This window comes from Otolemur garnettii, unplaced genomic scaffold (assembly GCF_000181295.1).
Source record: "Otolemur garnettii isolate 467f Iridium unplaced genomic scaffold, OtoGar3 scaffold00050, whole genome shotgun sequence".
In the NCBI taxonomy this organism is placed as follows: domain Eukaryota; kingdom Metazoa; phylum Chordata; class Mammalia; order Primates; family Galagidae; genus Otolemur; species Otolemur garnettii.
This window is the reverse complement of record NW_003852445.1, coordinates 5,210,499-5,232,901: the sequence shown is the minus strand read 5'-3', so window position 1 is coordinate 5,232,901 and position 22,403 is coordinate 5,210,499. Positions and strand designations below refer to the sequence as shown.

Here is a 22,403-nt window from a genome sequence, read left to right as displayed (position 1 = left end):
CATTGATATTCCCCAGATAAAACTCAAGTATTTCCTCTCATAGTTAAAATAAAACCAGAACTCCTCACCTTGGTTTACAGGGCCTACATAATCTGACTTCTGACATTCTCTCCCATGTCACTATGTTTCCGGTTTAGTCTTCTATCTCTTCTTGTAGCATATAAAGCTCTTTTCCACTTGAGGGTCTACATTAGGCAGAATAGGGTAGATTATGCTGCTGTAATACACACTCCCCAAGTCCCACAAAGTATCCAGCAAGCCAGGCAGCTCTCCAGGGCAACTGTTTTCCATGGTAGTCAGTAATTCAGGAACCTACCTCAGTCTTATGATTTCACCATCTCAGTATTAAGCTTCATCTATGATTGTTTGGTAGAAGAAGAAAATACTAGTGGGTCTTACATCAGCCTGGAAATCATTTATATTGCTTCCTCTCATATACCACTTTCTAGAACTTACTTCTCCATAATCCCACAGGTGGGAAAGTGCAATCCTTCTGCATGCCACAAAATGAGAGGCAAGTCAAACAAGAGTGAGTACCACAAGTCTCCACCACAGGATGTTTTCCTACTCCTGGAATGCACTTTCCTCTAAAATTTCACGTGCCTGGCTTCCTATTGAGAACCAGGTCTCATACTTTCTATGGCTGTCATTGCCCACCCAGTGTTTCAATTAAATATTAATTTTCAACTCTGATTTAGTTGTTTATTTATTGAACACCTTCTCACTCATCTAGAATGGAAGCCCCATAAAAGCAGACAATTTATCTATCTTGCCTACTCTGGAAACCCCTGGTTCTCAGTAAATATTTGTAGAATACTCAAACAAATATGATCGGATAGACACACACATACATACACCCTACATTGTGGATTTTTATCATCTCCAGAATAAAGTGTAAACTTTGTGGCATGGCGTAGGAATCTTCGTAACAGAACATCTGATTACCTCTCATACATCTCCAGAGGTTAGCACTGGGGATATGGTAGTAAATGTAGGATCTCCAACTTCTTATCTTGCTCTTCTCTTTTTGGCACTTAGGAATAGACGATGTCATATAAACAATCCAACCCAAGGTGGCCAACCAATTCCTACTTCTTCAGACAGATCCTCTTTAAAGTTTAGGATTTATTTAGCAAGGAAGGGGATAGATTAATGGTCTGCTAATACAAACCCTACAAAGAAAGAATTCACTTTCTAATTTGCTCTCCCTGGCTAAAGCAGAATCAGTGTAATTCAGGAAAATGCTTATCACTTTTATTAGAATAGTGCTAGATTAAGTTGCTGAAACAAAAACAAAAAAACACAGTATGATGAAATTAATATAACAAGGGTTTACTTCTTATTGAGGCAAAGTTCAGTGAAATTCAAGTTACCCTCCTTCATCTTACCCTTATACCACTTATATATAATCTCCAAGATCTCTACAGTAGGGCAAAAGAGAAATAGGCACACTGGTTCTTAGCTGCCTTGCCCCAGATGTGACACGTAACCATGCCTTAAACTACATTGGCTAGCTCATGGGAAGCTGGGAGATGAGGAGCACACGGATACTGGAAAAGCACTAGGAATTTCTGCCTTAATCAGGTCATCAATTATTCCTTGGATTCTTTCTGTTCACTCGCAGAGACTCTCCTGGTCTAGGTCCCAACTTTAGGCTCTTCCAACCTTTGTCCAGTTTCACCAAGAATCCTGCTGTGACATTTTAGCAAAAATCCTTCATTCTTGATATCTGATCAAATTCATTTCCTACTCTTGATATCTGATTATCTCTGGCCTGCCTTCAGCAAGAATCCTGTCAAGTTGGTTTAGTCAGAATCTCCCTTACCTCTAATGTTTCTTTTTAGTAATTTCCCACCCACCCTACTCCTTTATCCAACCAATAAATACCTACTTGTCTTTGTGTTCAGAGTTGAGTCCTATCTCTCTTCCCTACTGCAACCCTCCCCACATTGTTATTGTCCCTACACTTATCACAATAGTCCTAAGTAAAGTCTGCCTAATCATTTTAACGAGCATCTGCATAACCTTTTTTTTCTAGAGCCAGAGTCTCACTCTGTCACCCTGGGGTAGAGTGCCATGGTGTCATAGCTCACAGCAACCTCAAACTCCTGGGTTCAAGCCATCTTCTTGCTTCACTCTCCTGAGTAGCTAGGATTATAGGCACTCACTACTACATCTGGCTAGTTTTTCCATTTTTAGTACAGACCAGGTCTTGTTCTTGCTTAGGGTGGTCTTGAATTCCTAAACTCAAGCAATCCACCGAGCTTGGCCTCCCAGAGTGCTAGGATTACACGTGTGAGCCACTTCACCCAGCCTGAATAATCTTTTAACACACTCAATCCAGCCCCCAGGGAGACAACCTAAAATACCATCTTGTTGCATCCAGCTTTATGTCCTGGATCTGTGCATTTCTCTTAAGACATGGTTCTTCTTTATAGATATATGGACCAAGAGTCAACTTACATGCTTCTTTCTCCTACACATCTAAAAATACAAGGCTGAAACAAGAGAATAACTGCCATAAAAATTCTCAAAAGGAGAAACAGTAGTAGGTATAAAGGAATCAATAGTCCACACCAATTTTAAAATCGTGGTCAGTAGATACCAGGAAAGTCTCCAACACTAAAAATGCAGAGTCCTTGATTAGCCCCTGGTATTCTGCTGAGAAAACATTTCCTTTTTCTTCGCTCTTTCTGGCCCAATTCTCTGCCTTCTTGGAAGTATATTAGATTTTAGTGGCTGTTATACTAAATTACCACAATTCTAGAGGTTTAAAGTTTGAAATTAGAATCAAAGAGCTGGAATCGAGGTGTCAACAGGGCTGTGCTCCTTCTGGTGGCTCCAGGTAAGGAGAATCTATCTGTTCTTTGCTTCTTCCAGCTTCTGGTGGCTAACAGCATTCTTTAGCTTGTGACTACATCCCTCCAATCTTCAAATCTCTCAAAACTGTTTTTACATTGCCTTCTTCTGTGTGTCTCTCTGCCTTTCTCCCTCCCTCCCTAAGGACACATGTGATTATATTTAGGGTCCACCTGAATAATCCAAGGTAATTTCTCAAAATCATTTGTTCATACCTGTAAAGGCTATTTTCCTACATAAGGTAACATTTACAGGTTTCGGGTATTAGAACGTGTTATGTTTGGGGGCCATTATCCAGCCAACTACAGGAAGTTTCCTTTTACATTATCTCAATAACCATATCTGAGAAGTGAAGCATTGGAGGCTGCACAACTTTCTTAGTCTGCTTCTTGTTGGAGGAAGGATAGTGGCTCATCCTGCCCAAGGTCTTATATCCTGCACGTCATTCTTCCAGAGTTCTAATTCTTGATTCTGTCTTCTTTTGTAATTTTGTGAATCAGATGACTTCTTGAGATACAAAAAGGTGAGTTTGAAAATTATATAAAACTGGCCAGGTGAGGTGGCTCATACCTGTAATCCTAGCACTCTGGGAGACCAAGGCAGGTGGATTGCCTGAGCTCACAAGTTCAAGACCAGCCTGAGCCACAACAAGATCTCTTCTTTAAAAATAGTGGGGCATTGTGGCAGGCACCTGTAGTCCCAGCTACTTGGGAGGCTGAGGCAAGAGAATCATTTAAGCCCAAGAGTTTGAGGTTGCTGTGAGCTGTGACACCATAGCATTCCACCTAGGGTGACAAAGTGAGACTCTGTCTCAAAAAAAAAAAAAAAAAAAAAAGAAAAGAAAAAAGAAATAAAATTACATGAAACTATTGTCAATAATAATCTATTTCTTTTTAAAAACAATATTCACTAGCTTTTGTTAAAATTAAGCATGGGAAATTAAAAGCCTAAGAAAAGCATCATTCATATATAAGAAAATGATTTTCAAGTGGTTAAGAGGAGATATTCTTTATTAAGATATATACAGTTTAAATCTATATTAGATCATAAGTAGAGATGATGTTAGTCAACTGTGGATCAAACTACAGAAAGTAAGGATCTGGGGCCAGCAGTTGCTAAGCACAGCAGACATAATCCTGCTCTATTACCAGGAAGCACATAGAAGCCTTTTTGTAGAATATAAGGCATTGCTTATAGAAACGTACCATAGAAGCTCACCCTGACCTTCTAGTCCGTCATTTTCTTTCAAAAATTTAATCTTTAGGTGGCATTAAAACTACTTAGTCATGAAGCGAATCCCGCAGACTGGTCTTTAAGAATTTGTATTACTATAGCATCATCTGTAAGACAGGTCAGTGAATGTAAGAGAAAATGCAGAATGAGAGAAAAATACTAAGGCAGAATTTGAAGGGTAGGGGGAGGAGACAATACAGATTTGAATGAAAGCAATAAAGGAATAGAAATAAAGGCAGAGGAGAGACCGGGACAAATGGAGGTAAACCCCATGGAGGCAGAATGGAAGCTGGGAAAGAAAGAGTGGGAGTTAGAAAGGCCAGGGTTTGAATTTTAGCTCCCATAGTTAATTAAGAATGCAGTTAAATTCCATAATTTTTATATACCCTCAGGTTTCTTATCTGTGAAATGAAAGTAATCATGGCTTCTTCACCAAGTTGATTAAGTAATTAAATCATGTATATGTAAGTACCTGGCACCTTATAGGTATACAGTGAATGCCTCATTACCTGTGGAGAAAGTACAAGTGGGAGGGAAAGAAACAATAAGAGAAATGACTGTCAAATTAAGGGGAAAATGAAACAATTAACCCTAGATCTATAATGGAAAAAAACACATATTCAGTGAACATAAGGGAATGAATTATTCTAAAAATAAAAGACGTGAAAAAGTAGAAGCAGGAAGCTGTTAACAAAAAGGCAGGCAAAAGATAAGTGAACTTTGGCCTGAGATAGTGGTACACACAGTCAAAACTATTTAGTATTGACATCTATTATTTAACTCCAGGCTCTTGCTGATGGTCTAGATTTGAAATATGAGGCAAAAAAGAGTAATTCTTCGGACAATTGGGTAAACGAGGATGATTTTGTAAAATGAGGCAGACTGGAGTGTGAAGCAGGTTGGATGAGTGAAATAAGTTTTGTTTTGGCCTTAAGAGGACACAGTACCAATATGACATTTAACTATGGGAATGGATGCAATCCCTCACGAGAAAAATATTGCCATGACTATTACTGTCCCCTGAAGAATCCCAGCTTGCAGAGATTGTAAAGAGAAAAGAGGGACCTGTGAGACAGGAGGAAACCAGGACAGTGTAGTGCCAAGGAAGCAAAGTGAAGAATCGGTCAAGAGCTGCTCAGTGAGGTTAGGTCTGAAAAACACCCACGAGTTAGAAATGCGGAGATAGTGGGAGACCTTGTTGAGATCATTTCAGTGGAATGCCTTGGGATCAAGCCTGAAGTAACATAAAACCAGCCCAACAAAACCTGAAAGTAGTATTGGGGTTTCTATTATTAATAGAAGGCCATCTAACAGCCAGATCATAACATTTTCCAGTTTCAACTTTCCTGGGGACTCTGTCACTCCCAGAATAAAACCTGAACTCCTTACCATGACTTGTAAGTCCCCACGTGATCTGGCACTCGTCCTAGTTTCTTTCAAGAGCTGCCTCACCCAGCAGCCATGGCAGATTTTTCTGTTCCTTCCACAAGCCAAGCTCCTCTACTCCTTTCCTCCACTTACTACACAGCCTGCGCTGGCTCCTGTAAATGAAATCGTACTCCCCTAATATCCTGGAGCTGTGACCTATGAAAGATGAAGAAGTCTGTATCAGGCTGCTTTTCATCTTGCTTGAACAAAATGGGAATTGGGAAAAGCAAAGAAAATCTTTTGAATATAAGCTCACTTGATAACTCTACTTAAATTTTACTATCCTAATGTAATTATCTTGACTATTTCAATATTGAATATTCTGGAGTTCTTCCTGTTCTCCTTCCTTCCTAATTGCACATAACATCTTGGTTATTATAAATTGTGTCTAGATTAGCAAAATCCATTAATTCTAAGGGAATTAACGTCATCATTCTGATATGTTTAAGTAGCAGCCCTCCCAATACATGCAATTTTGGTTCCAAGATAGGCTTTAGGGAATAACTGACATGACTGTTTCACCGCTGAAAAAACAAAAATAGTACTGTATACGTAAGACTCATTTGAGAGCACTGTTTTCTACTGCCTCAAGGGGAAGCATTGCTTTGGTGAAGAAACCCTCTAATGAAAAGCCACCAATTGAACAAAATGAATACCCCACACACTTGACTGTGTTTTTAGTGCTTCACATCACATCAGCTCTCATTTGATGTCTCCTGAAGCATTATCATTATTTTATTCTCCCAGTTTTAAAGATTTCCCATGCCATATTGATGACAGCACACCACAACTTAGTAAAATATACTGAGGACTCAGAGATAAATCAAAAGCGAGTAGGAAAAAGGCATCATTCCTTTATAAAATTTACTGTAGCTTAAAATAATGAATATAATTTCACTTTAAGAGAATATGATTATTCTATGAAGTACATCTATAACCATTGTAACAGAAAGGCAAAACTGTCTTAGAAACAAAAGCATGAGCTTTGGAATCAGACAGCATTTGATGGTGCCTCTTATGTGATCTTGGAAATTTTTGAACTTCTTGAAGCCTAAATGTCTTTGCTAGTAAAATGAAGGTTAATACTTATATTACACAGCTGAGAATTAAAAGTGATCACATATAAAATACATTACATAACAAAAAGTGATAAAACTCCAGTTCAACTATGATTTTGTTAGACTTTTATTATGAATATATATATTTTTGAACCATTTCAGATCTTACCAAAATTGCAAAACTTAAAGCAGCCAATTTTAAAGGAACTGGCTGTAGCTTTCATGTTATATATGTATATATAATATGAATATAAATCGAGAGAGTCTAACTCAGTTGCCCCTGGTAGAGTGCCATGGTGTTATAGCTCACAGCACCCTCACTCTTCGGGCTCAAGTGATCCTTTTGCCTCAGCCTCCCAGATAGCTGGGATTACAGGTGTCAGCAATAGCACCAGGATAGTTTTAGAGACAGGGTCTCACTTTTGCTCAGGGTGGTCTCCGACACCTGAGCTCCATCTACCCACCTACCTCAGTCTCCCAGAGTGTTGGGATTACAGGTGTGAGCCACTGTGCCTGGTCAATGTTTTTCTTCTTCAAGGAGCACTGTGTGTATGACATTTTATTGATGGCCAAGCATGGACCCTAATTTCTTTGATGTAAAGACTATACTATATAACTTGTAGGTATTAACTTGATGTGAAGAATACAACGTGAATTTATGAAAACCTGTAAATAACCACATAAGACTATATTTCATAACTCATAGTAAAGGTATAGTTATGTCTTTTTTCAAATATACACAACTATAATGTAGTAATAATCCAAGTTACTTCAAATTGAGATACACTGATTTTTTATTAGAATACTGTCCTAATACTTTTCCCTTTAGATTACTTTTGTTTATGTTCTAAGTGAAATTGTAATACTGATTAGAATAGAAAAAAAATCAGTAGTAGTGGTGGATTAAGCATTTGCCACATATTCAAGTGTTTAATACAAACTTAGTGGCAACGTGTTACTAAACCAATAAATATAATGTATTAAGTAACAGACTAAAAAAAATCTGAATACAATAAAGGATGAATAAGTCATTCAAATGAACTATATATGAACTTGCAGTTAAAAATATATTTTCAAAGAATGGAAAAAGTATGATCAAATGTATCCATTTTTTACTACTTTATCCTTCAGTATTTCTTACATAATGACTTGATCTTGATATGCTCTAGAAGAGTAAGAAAAAGTCCTTTTATATTTCATGATTGGTTTAATCATTAATTCCATGGGGAAGAACCATTAAAACAAATTCTTATAATATCATCTGTTAGGTCCAATTACATGGGTATGATGTAACAAAAATGGTTACAAATTTATATATGCGTATTTACATGACATACTCAAAACTATCAAGCTACTTAACTTTATCTGAGGAGATACATTATGACATGAGTTAAACAATTTTTCATTGCTTATTAGAAAGAATGCAGTCAAGCTTTTAATGGAAGTAATATACAAGTGAGGCACTTTTGAGATCAGGAATAGAAAGCGAATGACACTACACACTGGAAATGTTCACAAAAATCTCTGTGTATTTTTAATACAAAGCTTTTCAACTAGATTATCCTTGAAAAATTTCAAACTAACAATTTATGCAATTTAAGAAGCTTTCTGGAACAATGGCTAACATTTATCAGTGTACCAAAGCATATGAAAGTTTTATAACCACCTGGCTGCTAGGCAAACAGTACCTTAATACTGTAAAGCCCTTTTTGGTTTTTGGTTTAATCACCTCAGGTTATTTCTTTTCACAAAAAATTCTTTTTATGTTTGACTGTGAAACACCTTATGGTGCTATTATCATCATGACTTGTAATCTAATGTTTTAGTGCAAGAATAATGCAAGTTTCTAGTGCTTTCTTTTACACTTAGAAATGTGATAACAGAGATCAAATCAAGAATTAGTATAATATTTAGTGATGAACCTGTGTTTTCAGGTAACTAAAGTTTTCTAAGTTTTATATAGAAAAATGCTACACTTGCTTAATGCACCTTTGGGCTACCATTAAAAACCCCATCTTAGGGTGGCACCTGTGGCTCAGTGAGTAGGGCACTGGCCCCATATACCGAGAGTGGTGGGTTCAAACCCGGTCCCGGCCAAACTGCAACAACAAAAAAACCCCAATCTTAAATACACATTTCCAGGTGTAATCACAAAATTGAAAGAACATTTCAACGAAAGAACTATCCTTAAAATTCTTTACATTGCCCATCCAGAAGTGCATGTTTCCTGTACTCTGGAGACCTACATGGATATTAAGAAACATCTTGTGCCATTCAATTAAGGGAGAAAGGGAGAGAGGAAAAAGAAAAAGCCAGACTTACCCAAGATATCAGATGGCATTATACACATGAATTCAAAGTGCATTTGTATTACTTCAAAAATTCATTTTAGGCACTGCAGAATAGCCAATGAAAATAGGTAGTTTTGAGTCTTTCCTTTAAATTTTATCCCCTGCCCCATCTTTATCTCAAACATTCACACATACTTTCTAAAATTCAAAATTAAATACAGGTATTTATGGGGTGTTTTTAAAAAATTCTCCAGACTGGCAATGGGAGGAACAAATAATACCATTTTGGTAATGGTTTTTGAGAATTAAAGAAATTGGTTCTATAAATGTCTCAGCACAGCCATTAAATTTGATTGCCGGTCCCAAATATCAATAAATATTTTAAAACAGGATATGTAAGAAAAAAGTGCTTAAAATCTTTCAGTGAGCCAACAAGACACATTAGAGAAAAGAATCACTTTACAGTTCCTTTGAGATATCTCCTCACTCCTGGTTTGCCTGGTAGGAGGTGGCCACCAATCAAAGAGCCTGTTGGTGGTAGTGAAGATCTCTGTCAGCTCTCTATTGTCATCTCAGGTCTCCGGTCTGGAAATCATCCAGTAGGTGGTGCTGAAGCTCCACATCGCATATTTCTCCAGAAACCAAGTAATTCCCCTTTTTTAGCCAGAATACCACTGAATAATTATCAACTCTGAACAAAACAAGCTCATCAGACCAAAGTTTCTTTTGTTATGCTATCTAGAAGATTTCACCTTCAACATTTACTATTACTTAAGCAGTTTTGTTGAGCCATTTGCTTATACTAGAATTAAAAACAAAAGTTTTGGAGGAGCCAAGTGGCAGGCAGCCCCCAATCTGTAAAGAGAAAATGTTTCTGAATGTACCTATACACGTTTAAAAATCAGAGATTTAAACTACCAATTTATTTTCACATAGGAATTCTAATTCATTCAAGAGAAAATTTCCACACAGGGATTCAGAAAACAGCATATCATTAGTTAGTCTTCTAGACTGAGTTGGAAAGTGGGTGTTTTAACTATAAAGATCCAAGGTGAAATAAAACCATTTCATCACCATAGTTTTTAATGAAGAAACTTGTTTAAAATTGTAAAGGAAAAAATGGGAATGGGACGGCAAAATCTTAGCAGCAAAGTGGTTAAACAAATTGAAAATATTAATGCACAAACATTAAAATATTAAAGCATATATGTTGCATATAAAATACAGTACAGAACCAGGAGTTGCACTATACTGATTAGTGCTTAACAGAAGAAATGATTAAATTTGTTCTTCCCAGAAGTATATACACAGTTCACTTCCACAGCATTTTCCTATATAGCCAGCAAGTTATTTTCTTCAGTTATTCACACCTTGCTCAAACCTGAATTATAAACTCAGCACTTACAAATATGAAAATTCATTCACAAGGAAACCAATATTTCCATTTCACCAATAGAAAGTAATTTTGAAAGTTAACAGTCTATTCTAGGAAACCAAGTTTAGCTGAAAACTTAGGGACGAAGATCATCTGGTGTAGCAGCATTCAAATATACAAACAGTAAAAATAAGACTTCAAATTGCTGCTACAGCGTCATGTTTTGGATTTAGTTCATCCAATTGATTTTTAGTACAAAACTAGAAATGCCCTCCTCTTCATAACGTCTATAGTTATCAATATATTTTTCTTCTTTTCAATGTGAAATAATACTTCAAGATGACCTATATACACAATGTTGTCAGTTCGAGCTGTCATATAAATATAAATGTTTTCTTTAAAAAAAAAGTATTTTACAGACAGACAGTGTTATATACATTGTTCAGTTTGATCTGGGGCAAAAGAAGAAAGGTAACACAAGCTTAAGTGTGATATATAAAAAGAATGATACATAAATGACATTTAAAAACCTGCATAGAAAATGAGCTTCAAATGGTAGTGTGATTTTAATTTTTATCACCTGTGAAACTTCAACTTCAAGCCATTGAAAAAAAAAAAGGCACACTTCTCAACTTTATCCCTCTGAGGGAATGTTCTTAAAGAACCCTTTCCTTGGTTAGAGTTTTAACGTAACACTTAAAAAAATGTGACCTCAAGATATTTGAACAGTTTGTTGGAACATTTACTCAACTACTTTGTCAAACATCCAGTAATATAATGCTCTGCAAAAGAAATAAATTTATATGTACAAGATATTTCATTCACAATGTTGGATTAAATACTTTCCTGGGATAGTTTAGCACACATTTTAACATAACATAATTTTGCTTTTGGCCAGTTTAAATAAAAATAAAATGCAACTGAGAAGTTATCATTGTTATATAAGTAATAAACACTGAGGATTAAGCTAAAAAATTAGTAACACAGCTGAACATATTCTGGTTTAGCAGAATGATAAATGGAGATCTCATGAAGAAACTTTTATAATAACTATCCAGTTACACTTTTTGCCTTGTAAAACATTTGTAAATGCAGTATTATTTTTTAAAGGAGGAAACGCTGAAAGAAAACAACTTGCTGGTGGAATACCACAAAAAAACAAAACAACTAAAAAAAAAAACCTCACTTTTTTTCTATGTTTACTCAGTCTCTTTTTATATAAAAATAAGTGTTACGTTCCCATCAGAACATTAGACAATTACAACTGTGCTTTAAAAAAAGTTGGTCACTCAAGGCTATTAGAATATTTTTTAAGGATTTTAGATTACCAGAATGTACAGATATAACTCAATATAAATTGTAGCCAAAGAGAAATGAGGATGAAAATATCAAATCATTCACATGGAATAAAAACGTTAACTAGATGAGTTAAATATTCAAAATATATGGAATGTGACAGTAGATACATAACTAGGAAGGGGAAGAAAAGTTTAATATGTAATAATTCGTACCTTACATTTAGTTAAATATAAACATTTGTTATTTATACATAAAACTGCTTCCAAAAAACAACTAATAAATGATTTAGTTGCACTTGTTTTACTTATAATTCCCAAGTGTTAACTTTTCTTAGATTGAAATCAACTGTCCCCTAGTGCACTTTTATTTTCATGTCCTAATAAATTCAAACCTTTAAAAGTCCCATCACCTAATGCATAAATATACAAAAATGTCAAAAATTAATCCCTTTTAGTTGGATATTTTATGCTGACTTTTTATAGCCAATAACCATAAACCGTTTCCTTCTGCAAATACTACGACCTGTAACAAAACACGCCATGCACTCAAGGGGAAAAGTTAGGCATGGCTAGCATTTGTGAAATGCCAAGAACTGACGAATTCTGCTTCTTCCACGTGTGGCCCCAATGATATCAGGCAAGATTCCATATTGCTTGCCAAATCCAAGTTAACTAATTCCTGGAAACAAAGATTTTAAGCTCATCTTGGCACTGGATCACTTCATCCAGCAGCTTTATGTTTCCCACCACAGCAACCACACGCCTCACCACAGCGATGGCACATTCTCAAAGGGACGTAGCAGCACATACATGGTACAATGAAAGACAAAGCTACCAGGGCTAACCATCGTAAGCAGAACTTGTCATCGCTAGTGTCACATGAACAGGGGTCAGAAAAATCTCCCTCTGAGTCTGACATACAATGATACAACATGCTCTCTGCACAGAGCATGCAACTAACTTGATATATGCATCTTTTAATAGGGTCTGGAGCATCCTGACATTTTCCCCTGCCATTTTCTTCATGATTAAACCGCTCCTGGCAGTACACGCAGCGAGAACGTTCACCATCCTCTTTTCTTCGTTTTGACTTCTTAAATTTTAATGAGGAAGGCTGTGCCTTAAATACCACAGAGTCTTTGAGTGAACTTAACTTAGTCTCATCCCCACAAGAGTACAGATAGTCTGATTTTTTACTGTCTGGCTTAGGAAAGTGAATATTGGAGTCAGTATCATCTCTCTCCAACTCATTCTTCCACATGTCAGGATGTCTGTAGTCTGCATAACGACGTATTAAGATATCTCGAGGGTTTATTCTGACAATCTCATCCTCATCTTGAAAGCTGACATGTCGGATTGATTTCAAAGGGACCTAAAAGAGAAAGAAGTGAAAATTGCAGTAAAGACTATAATGGTTAATTTTATGTGTCACATTGGTGGGCTGGGCCACAGTGCCCAGAGATTTGTTCACACATTATTTTGGATGTTTCTGTGATGTGTTTTTTTGCATGAGCTTGACATTTTAATTGGTGGATTACGGGTGAAGCACAGTACCTTCTGTGGTATGAGTGGACATCATCCAATCAGGTGAAGGTCTTAGTAGAGTAAGAGTGGTCTTCCCCAAGTAAGGAGATCTGCTGGTAGGCTGCATTTGGACTCAGACTACAACTCTTTCCTAGGTCTCCAGCCTGACACTCCACACTGCAGATTCGGGGTTTGTACCTCAACTATCACCAAGAGCCAATTCCTTAAAATAAAACCCTATTTATCTATCTATACATGATATTGGTTCTGTTTCTCTGGACAACCTCGAAAAATATAGATTTTGTTGCCAAGAAATGAGGTACCACTGTAACAAATGTCTAAAAATGTGGAAGTGGCTTAGGAACTGGGTAATGAGTAGAGGCTGAGAGTGTTGTGAGAAACACTCCAGAAAGAGCCTTGATGAGACTGCTGGTAGATACATGGACTCTAAAGGTGCTTATGTCTCAGACAGAAATAAGGAACATGTATTGACACTTGAAAAAAGGTGACCCTTGTTATTAAGCCAAAGAACTTGACAGAGTTGTATTCTAGTGTTTTTTGAAAGGTAGAAATTGTGAGTGATGAACTTGGTCAGACATTTAGCGGAGATTTCCAAGTAAAGTTCTGAAGGTGGAACCTACTTTTTCTTGCTACCTACAGTAAATGTAAGAGAGAGAAAAAGTGAAGATGTTGTTAAGCAACAAGGAAACCGACTTGAAGATGTGGAAAATTCTCAGTATATCCAATGCTGCAAAAAAATGAGAAAGCATGTTCTAGAGAGAACGTTTTGGGTATAGCTGGATAATCGTAGGATAAAGTGAAATGCTGCCACTTGGACTGAAGGAGTCAGGAGTAGGACAAAATGAAGGAAGGCCATCAGACTTCTCTAGTTCTACAGGATGGGCCCAGAGAGCTATGTGGTATGAACCATGTTATTCTACAGAAAAAGGGAAGAATGACCTGAAGGCAAGTTGTTTTCTCCTCCATTCCAAGAGTGGGACCAACTCTTCAATTTCAGTGGGCTACAGCATTACGTCAAAGAGAATTATTCGTAATCCTAAAATCTTAAAAACTCCTAACCTCTTTTAGAAAGCCTTTAAAAAATCTAACAGAATTTTCTTTGGTAGGTTTTAAAATTGCATAGGACCCTTTGACACCTTTCTTCATTTCAACTTCTCATTTTTGCATGCCTTTCCTAACACTGCATTTTGTAACCAATAACTTGTCTGCTCCCAGAGGTTCACAGCTAGAGAGGAAATTTTGTTTTAAGTTGAATCATACCTCAAGTCCCACTCACACTTTATTTTGAGAGATGATATTTAGGTGAGTTTTGGGATTTAGTTGATGATGGAATATGGTAAGACTTGGGGGCTGCTGGGATGAAAGTGAATGTATTATAGTCAGGGGTTGTGGTGGGCGCCTGCAGTCACACCTACTTGGGAGGCTGAGGCAAAAGAATTGCTTAAGTCCAAGACTTTGAAATTGCTGTAAGCTGTGATGCCATGGCACTCTACCTAGGGTGACACAGTAAGAGTCTGTCTCAAAAAAAAAAAAAAAAAAAAAAAAAAGGAAAAAGAAAAAGAAAAAGAAGAAAAAGAGAAAAAGAAAAGAAAAAAAAAGAGTGAATATATTTTGCATGGGAAAAAGGCAGGAATGTGGGGGCCAGACGGCAGAATGTTATGGGCTAAATCATGTCCTCTTCATATTCATATGTTGAGGCCCTAATTCCCAGAACACCTCAGAAAGTGACTGTATTTGAAGACAGGACCTTAACAGAGGTAACTAAGTTAAAATGTGGCCCTTAGGGTAGACTTAAATCCAGTATAACTTGTGTCCTTAAAGGAAGAAATGTGGACACAGAGAGACATCAGGAAGTACATGCAAAGGAAAGACAATGTGAAGAAGACTCAGTGAGAAGGTGGCCTCTGCATGCCAAGGAGAGAGGCCCTGGAAGAAACCAAATCAGCCAATACCTTGGATCTTGAACTTCCAGCCTCCAGACTGTAAGGAAAATAAATCTGTTCTAGCCATCCAATCTGTGGTATTATGGTGGCCCTAGCAAATTAATACAGATTTGGCTATACAGAAAGTTTCTGAAAAGTGACCTACCTCTCACTTCCCTTCCCCCTCCCCCCAATCTTTCAACTTTCCATTACCATAAAGGTGGGCGCTAGTAGACATATTGGTATCTCCTAGTTCCAGTCATCAGACATAGCGACTAGTCTTTAAGTAAGCACCCAAATTGGGGACAAACTTCTTCCTATGCCCCAAACCCCTGAACATTTGAAATTGGGTATAAAAACATTCTGGGTCTGGGCTAAAGGCAGAATGATGGATGCAGTCCTTTAAAGCAACAATATATTATATATTTTCTTTGGTTTCTATGTGCTGACAAAGCTGTGCCATCCCTCAGATTGAAATGAGAAGTTTGGATGGAGTTTCAGAAGTGGGGTTTATAAGCATTTTTCTTTTTTTTTTGTAGAGACAGAGCCTCACTTTATTGCCCTCAGTAGAGTGCTGTAGCGTCATAGCTCACAGCACCTCCAATTCCGGGCTTAGGTGATTTTCTTGCTTTAGTCTCCCGAGTAGCTGGGACTACAGGCACCCGCCACAATGCCCAGCTATTTTTCTGTTGCAGTTTGGCTGGGGCTGGGTTTGAACCCACCACCCTTGAAATATGGGGCCAGTGCCCTATCCATTGAGCCACAGGCACCACCTGATTTATATGCATTTTTAGAAAAATCTGTCAATGAAAAATTTTCTAGTATAATTAAAATACATGGAGCATTAGAAGGACTGAAAAATTTCCCCTACATACTAATTAGTTATATGCCAATTAATAATATACATATCAGAAAATAAACTTACATTACTCACCCTATTTTGGGACTTGAGGCTTCCACATTCCTTGGACATTTGCCGCTGTACATATTCCATACTTCTGCTCTGAATATCTAGGCCTGGTTGACCAAATGTTATCTAAAATACAAACATTTTCTTTCTTTTAGTGGACATTTGTTCAAAACTTCATAACCTCTTATTAATGAAGTTTTACAAAATGGTTTTGATAAAAAGCATTGAATCACCCCTTCCTCCTTAAAAAAATCCAGCTTTTTTCTTACACACTTAAATTAAGTGGTGTATAGCCAAAAAAAGTAAAAACAACCCAAATATCTATCAACTAATGAATGTAGAAAAAGCCACAGGGTAGAATATAACTCAACCACACAACAAGAAATAAAATACCTGGGTAAAGGGCCCAAATACAACTTGGACTTTACCAAACAGATGCAAACAATGTAACCTAATTATATGTACCCTTATATTAATCTGAAAATTAAAAAAATAATAATAAAATGCTTATACATGTCATTATAGTAGTTGACAGGGGCTGGGGGACAGAGGAGTAGGAGCAATGACTGCTAACTGGTATGTGTTTTGGGGGGGGGGGAGGGGCGTTGAGAATAATGTTTTGGAAATGTTTCCATACTGGGGATAGTTGCACAACTTGTGTATATACTAAAAACCAATGAATTATATAACCCTTTTATGGTATGTGAATTATATCTCAATTTTAAAAAATCATAGACATTTGGTGATACATTTATTAGCTTTTTTAAACTGTGAAACTAATTTCAAAGGCAGGTTATAATTAAAATTTATTGGTGTAGTTTTTATAATGAAAAACTTCAAACACATGTACAATGTTACAACTACAATAAAACTACCATCCTGTACAAAAAAATGTATGTACATGGCAAAATTCTCAAACTGTACAAAAGTACACATAGTAAACTCTTCCATCTTGGAACTTAAGTCCCAGTCCTGCAAATTAACTATCATTAAAAAATTTCAGGCTGGGTGTGGTGGCTTACCCCTGTAATCCTAGCACTCTGGGAGGCCAAGGCATGACTGCTTTAAGTCAGGAGTTCAAGACCAGCCTTAGCAAAAAAGAAGAGACCCTGTCTCTACAAAAAATTAGCCTGGTGTGGTGCCATGTGTCCGTAGGCTCCAGGCTTTCACAAGATGAGGTGGGAGAAATGCTTGAGGCTAGGAGTTTGTAACCATCATGGGCAACATAGGAGATACCCTTTTGACAAAATATTAAGTAATGAGCCAGGCATGATAACATGCACCTATACTTGACAGGCTGAGGCCAGATGATCACTTCATCCTGTCTGAGGTTACCATAAGCTATGATCATACCCCTACACTCTAACCTGGGTGATAGAGTGAGACTCCCATTTCTTTTTTTTTTTTTTATTTTTTGAGATACAGTTTTACTTTGTCACCCTTGGTAGAGAGCTGTGGTGTCACAATCTTGGGCTCAAACGATTGAGACTGCAGACACCTGCCACAAGGCCTGGCTATTTTTAGAGACAAGGTCTCACTCTGGCTCAGGCTGGTCTCCAACCATGAACTCAGGCAATCTACCTGCCTTGGCCTCCTGGAGTGCTAGGATTACAGGTGTGAGCCACCGCACCTGGCCCCAAGCTGTGGATCTTTAAAATGGGATACTTGGTTTGGCACCTGTGGCTCAAGTGGCTAAGGCGCCAGCCATATACACCTAAGGTGGCGGGTTCAAATCCAGCCCGGGCCTGTCAAATAACGACGACGGCTGCAACCAAAAAATAGCCGGGTGTTGTGGCGGGTGCCTGTGGTCCCAGCTACTTGGGAGGCTGAGGCAGGAGACTTGCTTGAGCCCAGGAGCTGGAGGTTGCTATGAGCTGTGATGCCACAGCACTCTACCCAGGGGGATAGCTTGAGGCTCTGTCTCAAAAAAAAAGGGGGGGGGTATACTTTATACTGTCTCTTATTTTTTGCATTTATCAATACATTATGGATACTTTTGTAGGTAGAACAGAATAATTCAGAAATTGATAGGAGAATCAATCCCTATGGATTAAAAGGTCTGAAATGGGACTTCAAGTAAATACAAAATGAGAGCTAAATATTTACTCAAGTTAAAAAAAAACAAAACCCAGAATAGAATTATGGAAAAGAAGTAGAGAGATAAAATTTTTTTCCTGACAGGATACAATAACATCAAGTTACATATGAAATATGTCTACCCAGAGATCTATTTTAAAGAGTAAAAATGCCGGCTCGGCACCTATAGCTCAACCGGCTAAGGCGCCAGCCACGTACACCTAAGGTGGCGGGTTCGAATCCCCAGCCCGGACCCGCCAAACAACAATGACGGCTGCAACCAAAAAATAGCTGGGCGTTGTGGCGGGCGCCTGTAGTCCCGGCTACTTGGGAGGCGGAGGCAGGAGACTCGCTTGAGCCCAGGAGTTGGAGGTTGCTGTGAGCTGTAATGCCACGGCACTCTACCCAGGGGGACAGCTTGAGGCTCTGTCTCAAAAAAAAAAAAAAAAGAGTAAAAATGCCCACTTTTTCACTTATTATCTTAATTTTACTGTCTCAGAAAAAAAGACACACACCACATAAACACATGTACACTTCGAAAAACTACCTGAGTCAACAAAGTCTATAAATATTAGTTTTCTCACATAATGCCTAAGCAAAAAGACAAATACACAGTGTTGACCTTTTCCCTGTTATTAAATACAGATGTTACAAGATACAGTCAAATTAATCACTGCTTCTTAACATCTTGGAAATTTGATGCTATTGCTTTCATATTTACAAGAATTTATCAGTTTAAAAGCTATTTCTCTAACATTGGTCACAAATGAAATTTTAAAAGGACTTCATTTATGACAATGCAAAATGGTACAAAGTAATAATCCTATGAAACATGTATCATATCCTTTCACAAAGAAAATATGAAGTTTTATTGAGAAATACAGAAAAAGGGCTAAATAGACGGGTATATTCATGAGTAAGACTAAATTATCTCTTAAACTAATAAATTCAGTACAGTTCAAATATCAAACACAAAATAATTTTTCATCAAACTTGATAAGCCAAAAACGACACAGCCGAAAAATGACCCAAAATGACCCAAAGATTTCTGTGATCTTTACCACAGAAATTAGTTTAGTGTAGATTTAAGACAAATCTTTAAAACTTTCAGAGCAAAGTGGAGATAAAATATTTGAGATAAGGTTAGAGAGGAATGTGTAAGAACAGCATAAGGAAAAGAATGTTAAATTCAACTGCAATACAATTTAGAATGTCTGCTCACCGGGATATCATAAAGAGAGTAAAGAACAATCACAAAGTAGGAGATACTGGCTACAAATAAAACTCAAAAAAGATCTGTACCCAGAACACACAGAGAAGTAACACAGTAACCAAAAAAAAATTTTTTTTAATATAAGAGCACACAGTTAAAATCAATTTGTAAAGAAATAATCACAATTACTTCTATAGTTTTTAAATTTTCAATGCATATCCCTTGGTCATATAGTAGACATCAATCCTATTTGTTTAATTCATACAAGAGCCTTTTGTAGCACATTAACATCAGAAGCCTACTCTTACACACCTTAAAGAAACTCGTGTATGTGAATAACTGAGGACAAGAAAGTTTATACTGGCAGTATCCCTAATAATGAGAAAAATCTAAAGACAACAGAAATATTCACTGGCAAAAGAAAAAGAAATAAGTAATAAACTATCAGAAAAAGCATTACAATGCTAAATAAGTAAAATTCAAGGTAATGGTCACCTCTACAATGAAAGCAAGAGAAGAGATTGGGGGGTGTACCTTTTGTTCGGTGGTTTCTCAAGTTGCAGTGCATATGTGAGTATTCTTTTCTATGTATTAAATATGTCACAAATGTTTGATCATGAGCTCACTGATACATGCTTATTTGTCTATAGTGGAATGCTCCCTAGAAACCTGGAAGTAAGAGAAATTGAGAATAAGAGCTATAATGGCCTTCAGGCCTATGAGATTGAACTAAAATCTCACTGAATGTATTAGAATTCTGAAACACTGTACCTCCTCCTGTCCCTCCAAAGGATTTAAACTGAGCATGGAGGCATTGCTATCAAGCATTAGTAGAAGGAAAAATCTAAGGAAGCATTTAAGTGACAATTCTCTATGGATGTCTCATTTCTGCAGATCTATAAACATAGGCATTGTCTTTTGTTTCAGATTTTTTCTTTTCAAGGATGTTTGTAGAGAAATCCTTGAAAAGTGTAAGTTCTCTTCTGTGAGAATAAGCTTGTTTAGTGCCCAGTATAACAAAGACAATGTTTCCTCTCACAGCAAAAGTCAAGCAGGCTTACTGTCCATTATAAAAGTTTTGGCCTTCCTAAGTACAGAATTTCAACGTTGTGATGCGGAACCACTGAGTGTACAACATATTCCTGGGCATCACCCCCATGAGACTTGGGGGAGGCAAGGGGAACCAACATAAACATGAACTTTATGCTACGTATTATGCTACTACTAATAAAGTTATTTGTCTTTGACTCAGAAGCCTTATGTCTTCTGGCAGCATTAACAAAACTGGGAAGGTAAGTTGCTAGTTTATAAAGTAAAATGTTAAGACACTTTGTAGTTCAGCAAGGCTGGAGACTAATCCTTTTGGCAGAGTCATTCTTCTGTCATAGAAAAAAAATCCATCATGCTAACCCAGTTGAATGCAATTAACATTGTAAGTATATATTACTCTGTTGAGCATTTACATTCACCCAGTTAGTTTTTAGTGATATCTCATAAAGATCTATTTTGTGTAAAAAATGTACTAAATAAGCTACCACTACTACTACAGTCTTCATGATGGTTTAAATTTTAAGTTCTGATTTTTAAATAGTTTCCTTAAAATTGATTATTTGAATCTCTGAAAGATGACTTTAGTCTTAGTACCCTAACAAAATAAGGTTTCTGATCTATAAACTAAGAGACAGACTCTGTCCTATGGGAAATTCATCCCATACGGCCTTTGGGTCACATGCAAATGGTAACTGGCATACAATCCTAATAGTACAGTGTGTGCTGAAGGCCAAGTGTGCTTTATTCATGTTGAGAAACTCCTCCAACATTTATTTACTAAATATACAGCTATTATCTATTGTAGCTTTAAGAGAAAACACCATTCTATTCTAATTCCTACTAAATTGAGAAGTCCGTCTACCTTAACATCAAAAACTGTTTAAGCATCTAGTTGTGAAAATTCGTATACAATATAACCCTTGTTCTTATAAGTCAAGTCAATCTTGGAGACAAGAAAACATATCAATTATAAAGGATTAGGAGTATTACTGCTAAATATTTACTAAAGCATTTCCCCTAGTGCTGGGTAACTCATTTAATCATTTTATCTTCATAACATCCTTAGGAGGTAGATACTGATATATTCCTATTTATAGATGAGAACACTAAGGTACAAGGAAATTGAGTAACTCGTCCACAGCCTCCTAGTGAGTAAGTAAAGAATCTGGAATTCAGACCCAAATAGTCTGGGCACCAGAGGCCACATTCACAATGCTAAAGCCATCTGCCAGATGTTCACTTCCTTCAGTGCAGTTATTTAGCACTGTTTTCTGCTTTCTATATTGTTTACCTCATCACTGCTGCTATTGTCATTTTGGGAGAAAGGTTCAATTCTGCCACTCTCCAATATCCAATAAATCAAAAGAAACTTTGAAGCCTATATTCTTTCAGCTGAATAAAGTGCCAGGGCTTGGGCTGAGAAATATTGGTCTATAAAACTTAGTACTATATTTACCATGTTTTCTTTCCCTGCTTGATATTATAAATGAGTGACTTAGTTCAGGATATGCATATCTCCACTGGGATGAGTTTTTCTGCCTACCATTCAAAATGTTGGAACATATTTTGTGTTTATAAGTGTTATATTGGGTTCCTCCAGCTTCTTCAACTGCTTTACTTATAGGATGCCTGGAAGTTTACAAGCAAATATGACTCTTAGTAGGTTATTCTGATATCTCCAAAACTCTGGGATAAAGTATACAAATTACTTTCCATTTTCATTCTTGCTATGATATTGCTCAAAGTAAAACTATTGTAAGTAATTTTTCCTTTCACTATCAATATTTTAATGTGATTCTTTTTTATTTCTTATAAAACTTCACAATAAATTTGGAAAACATGCATAAGCTACAGATAATTTCTATCATGAAAATGAGATTGTTTATCATAGTAGTTGCTGTGAGGACCAAAATATATAAGTAAAGCACTGAAAACAATACTCAGGAACATAGTAGGCATCTGTTATGATATAATGATCAGATTTAGTGAAATATAAAGATACAAGGATCCTAGAACCTTTCACAATCTGTGTCCAGCTTATTTCAAACCACGTATTTCCTATGGTATGGCTGTGTTCAAAGTTGCTGGAAGAAAAGCTCCCCTATGTTGCTAGAAGATTTTTTTATTCTTTTTTTTTTTTTTTTG

The 22,403-nt window shown here is 36.8% G+C and overlaps 1 protein-coding gene across 1 annotated transcript in view; it reads right to left on the bottom strand.

The window, feature by feature from the left end:
* Positions 1–11,987: 11,987 nt before the first annotated feature.
* SPRED1 (sprouty related EVH1 domain containing 1) overlaps positions 11,988–22,403 on the bottom strand; it is a 114,260-nt gene continuing 103,844 nt past the window's right edge. Inside the window, exons 6-7 of the mRNA XM_003791698.3 lie at positions 15,944–16,045; positions 11,988–12,914 (exon numbers count right to left, since the gene is read on the bottom strand). Coding sequence (XP_003791746.1) covers positions 12,264–12,914; positions 15,944–16,045 — 753 coding nt within the window. The 3' untranslated portion in view covers positions 11,988–12,263. The remainder of the gene's footprint in view (positions 12,915–15,943; positions 16,046–22,403) is intronic.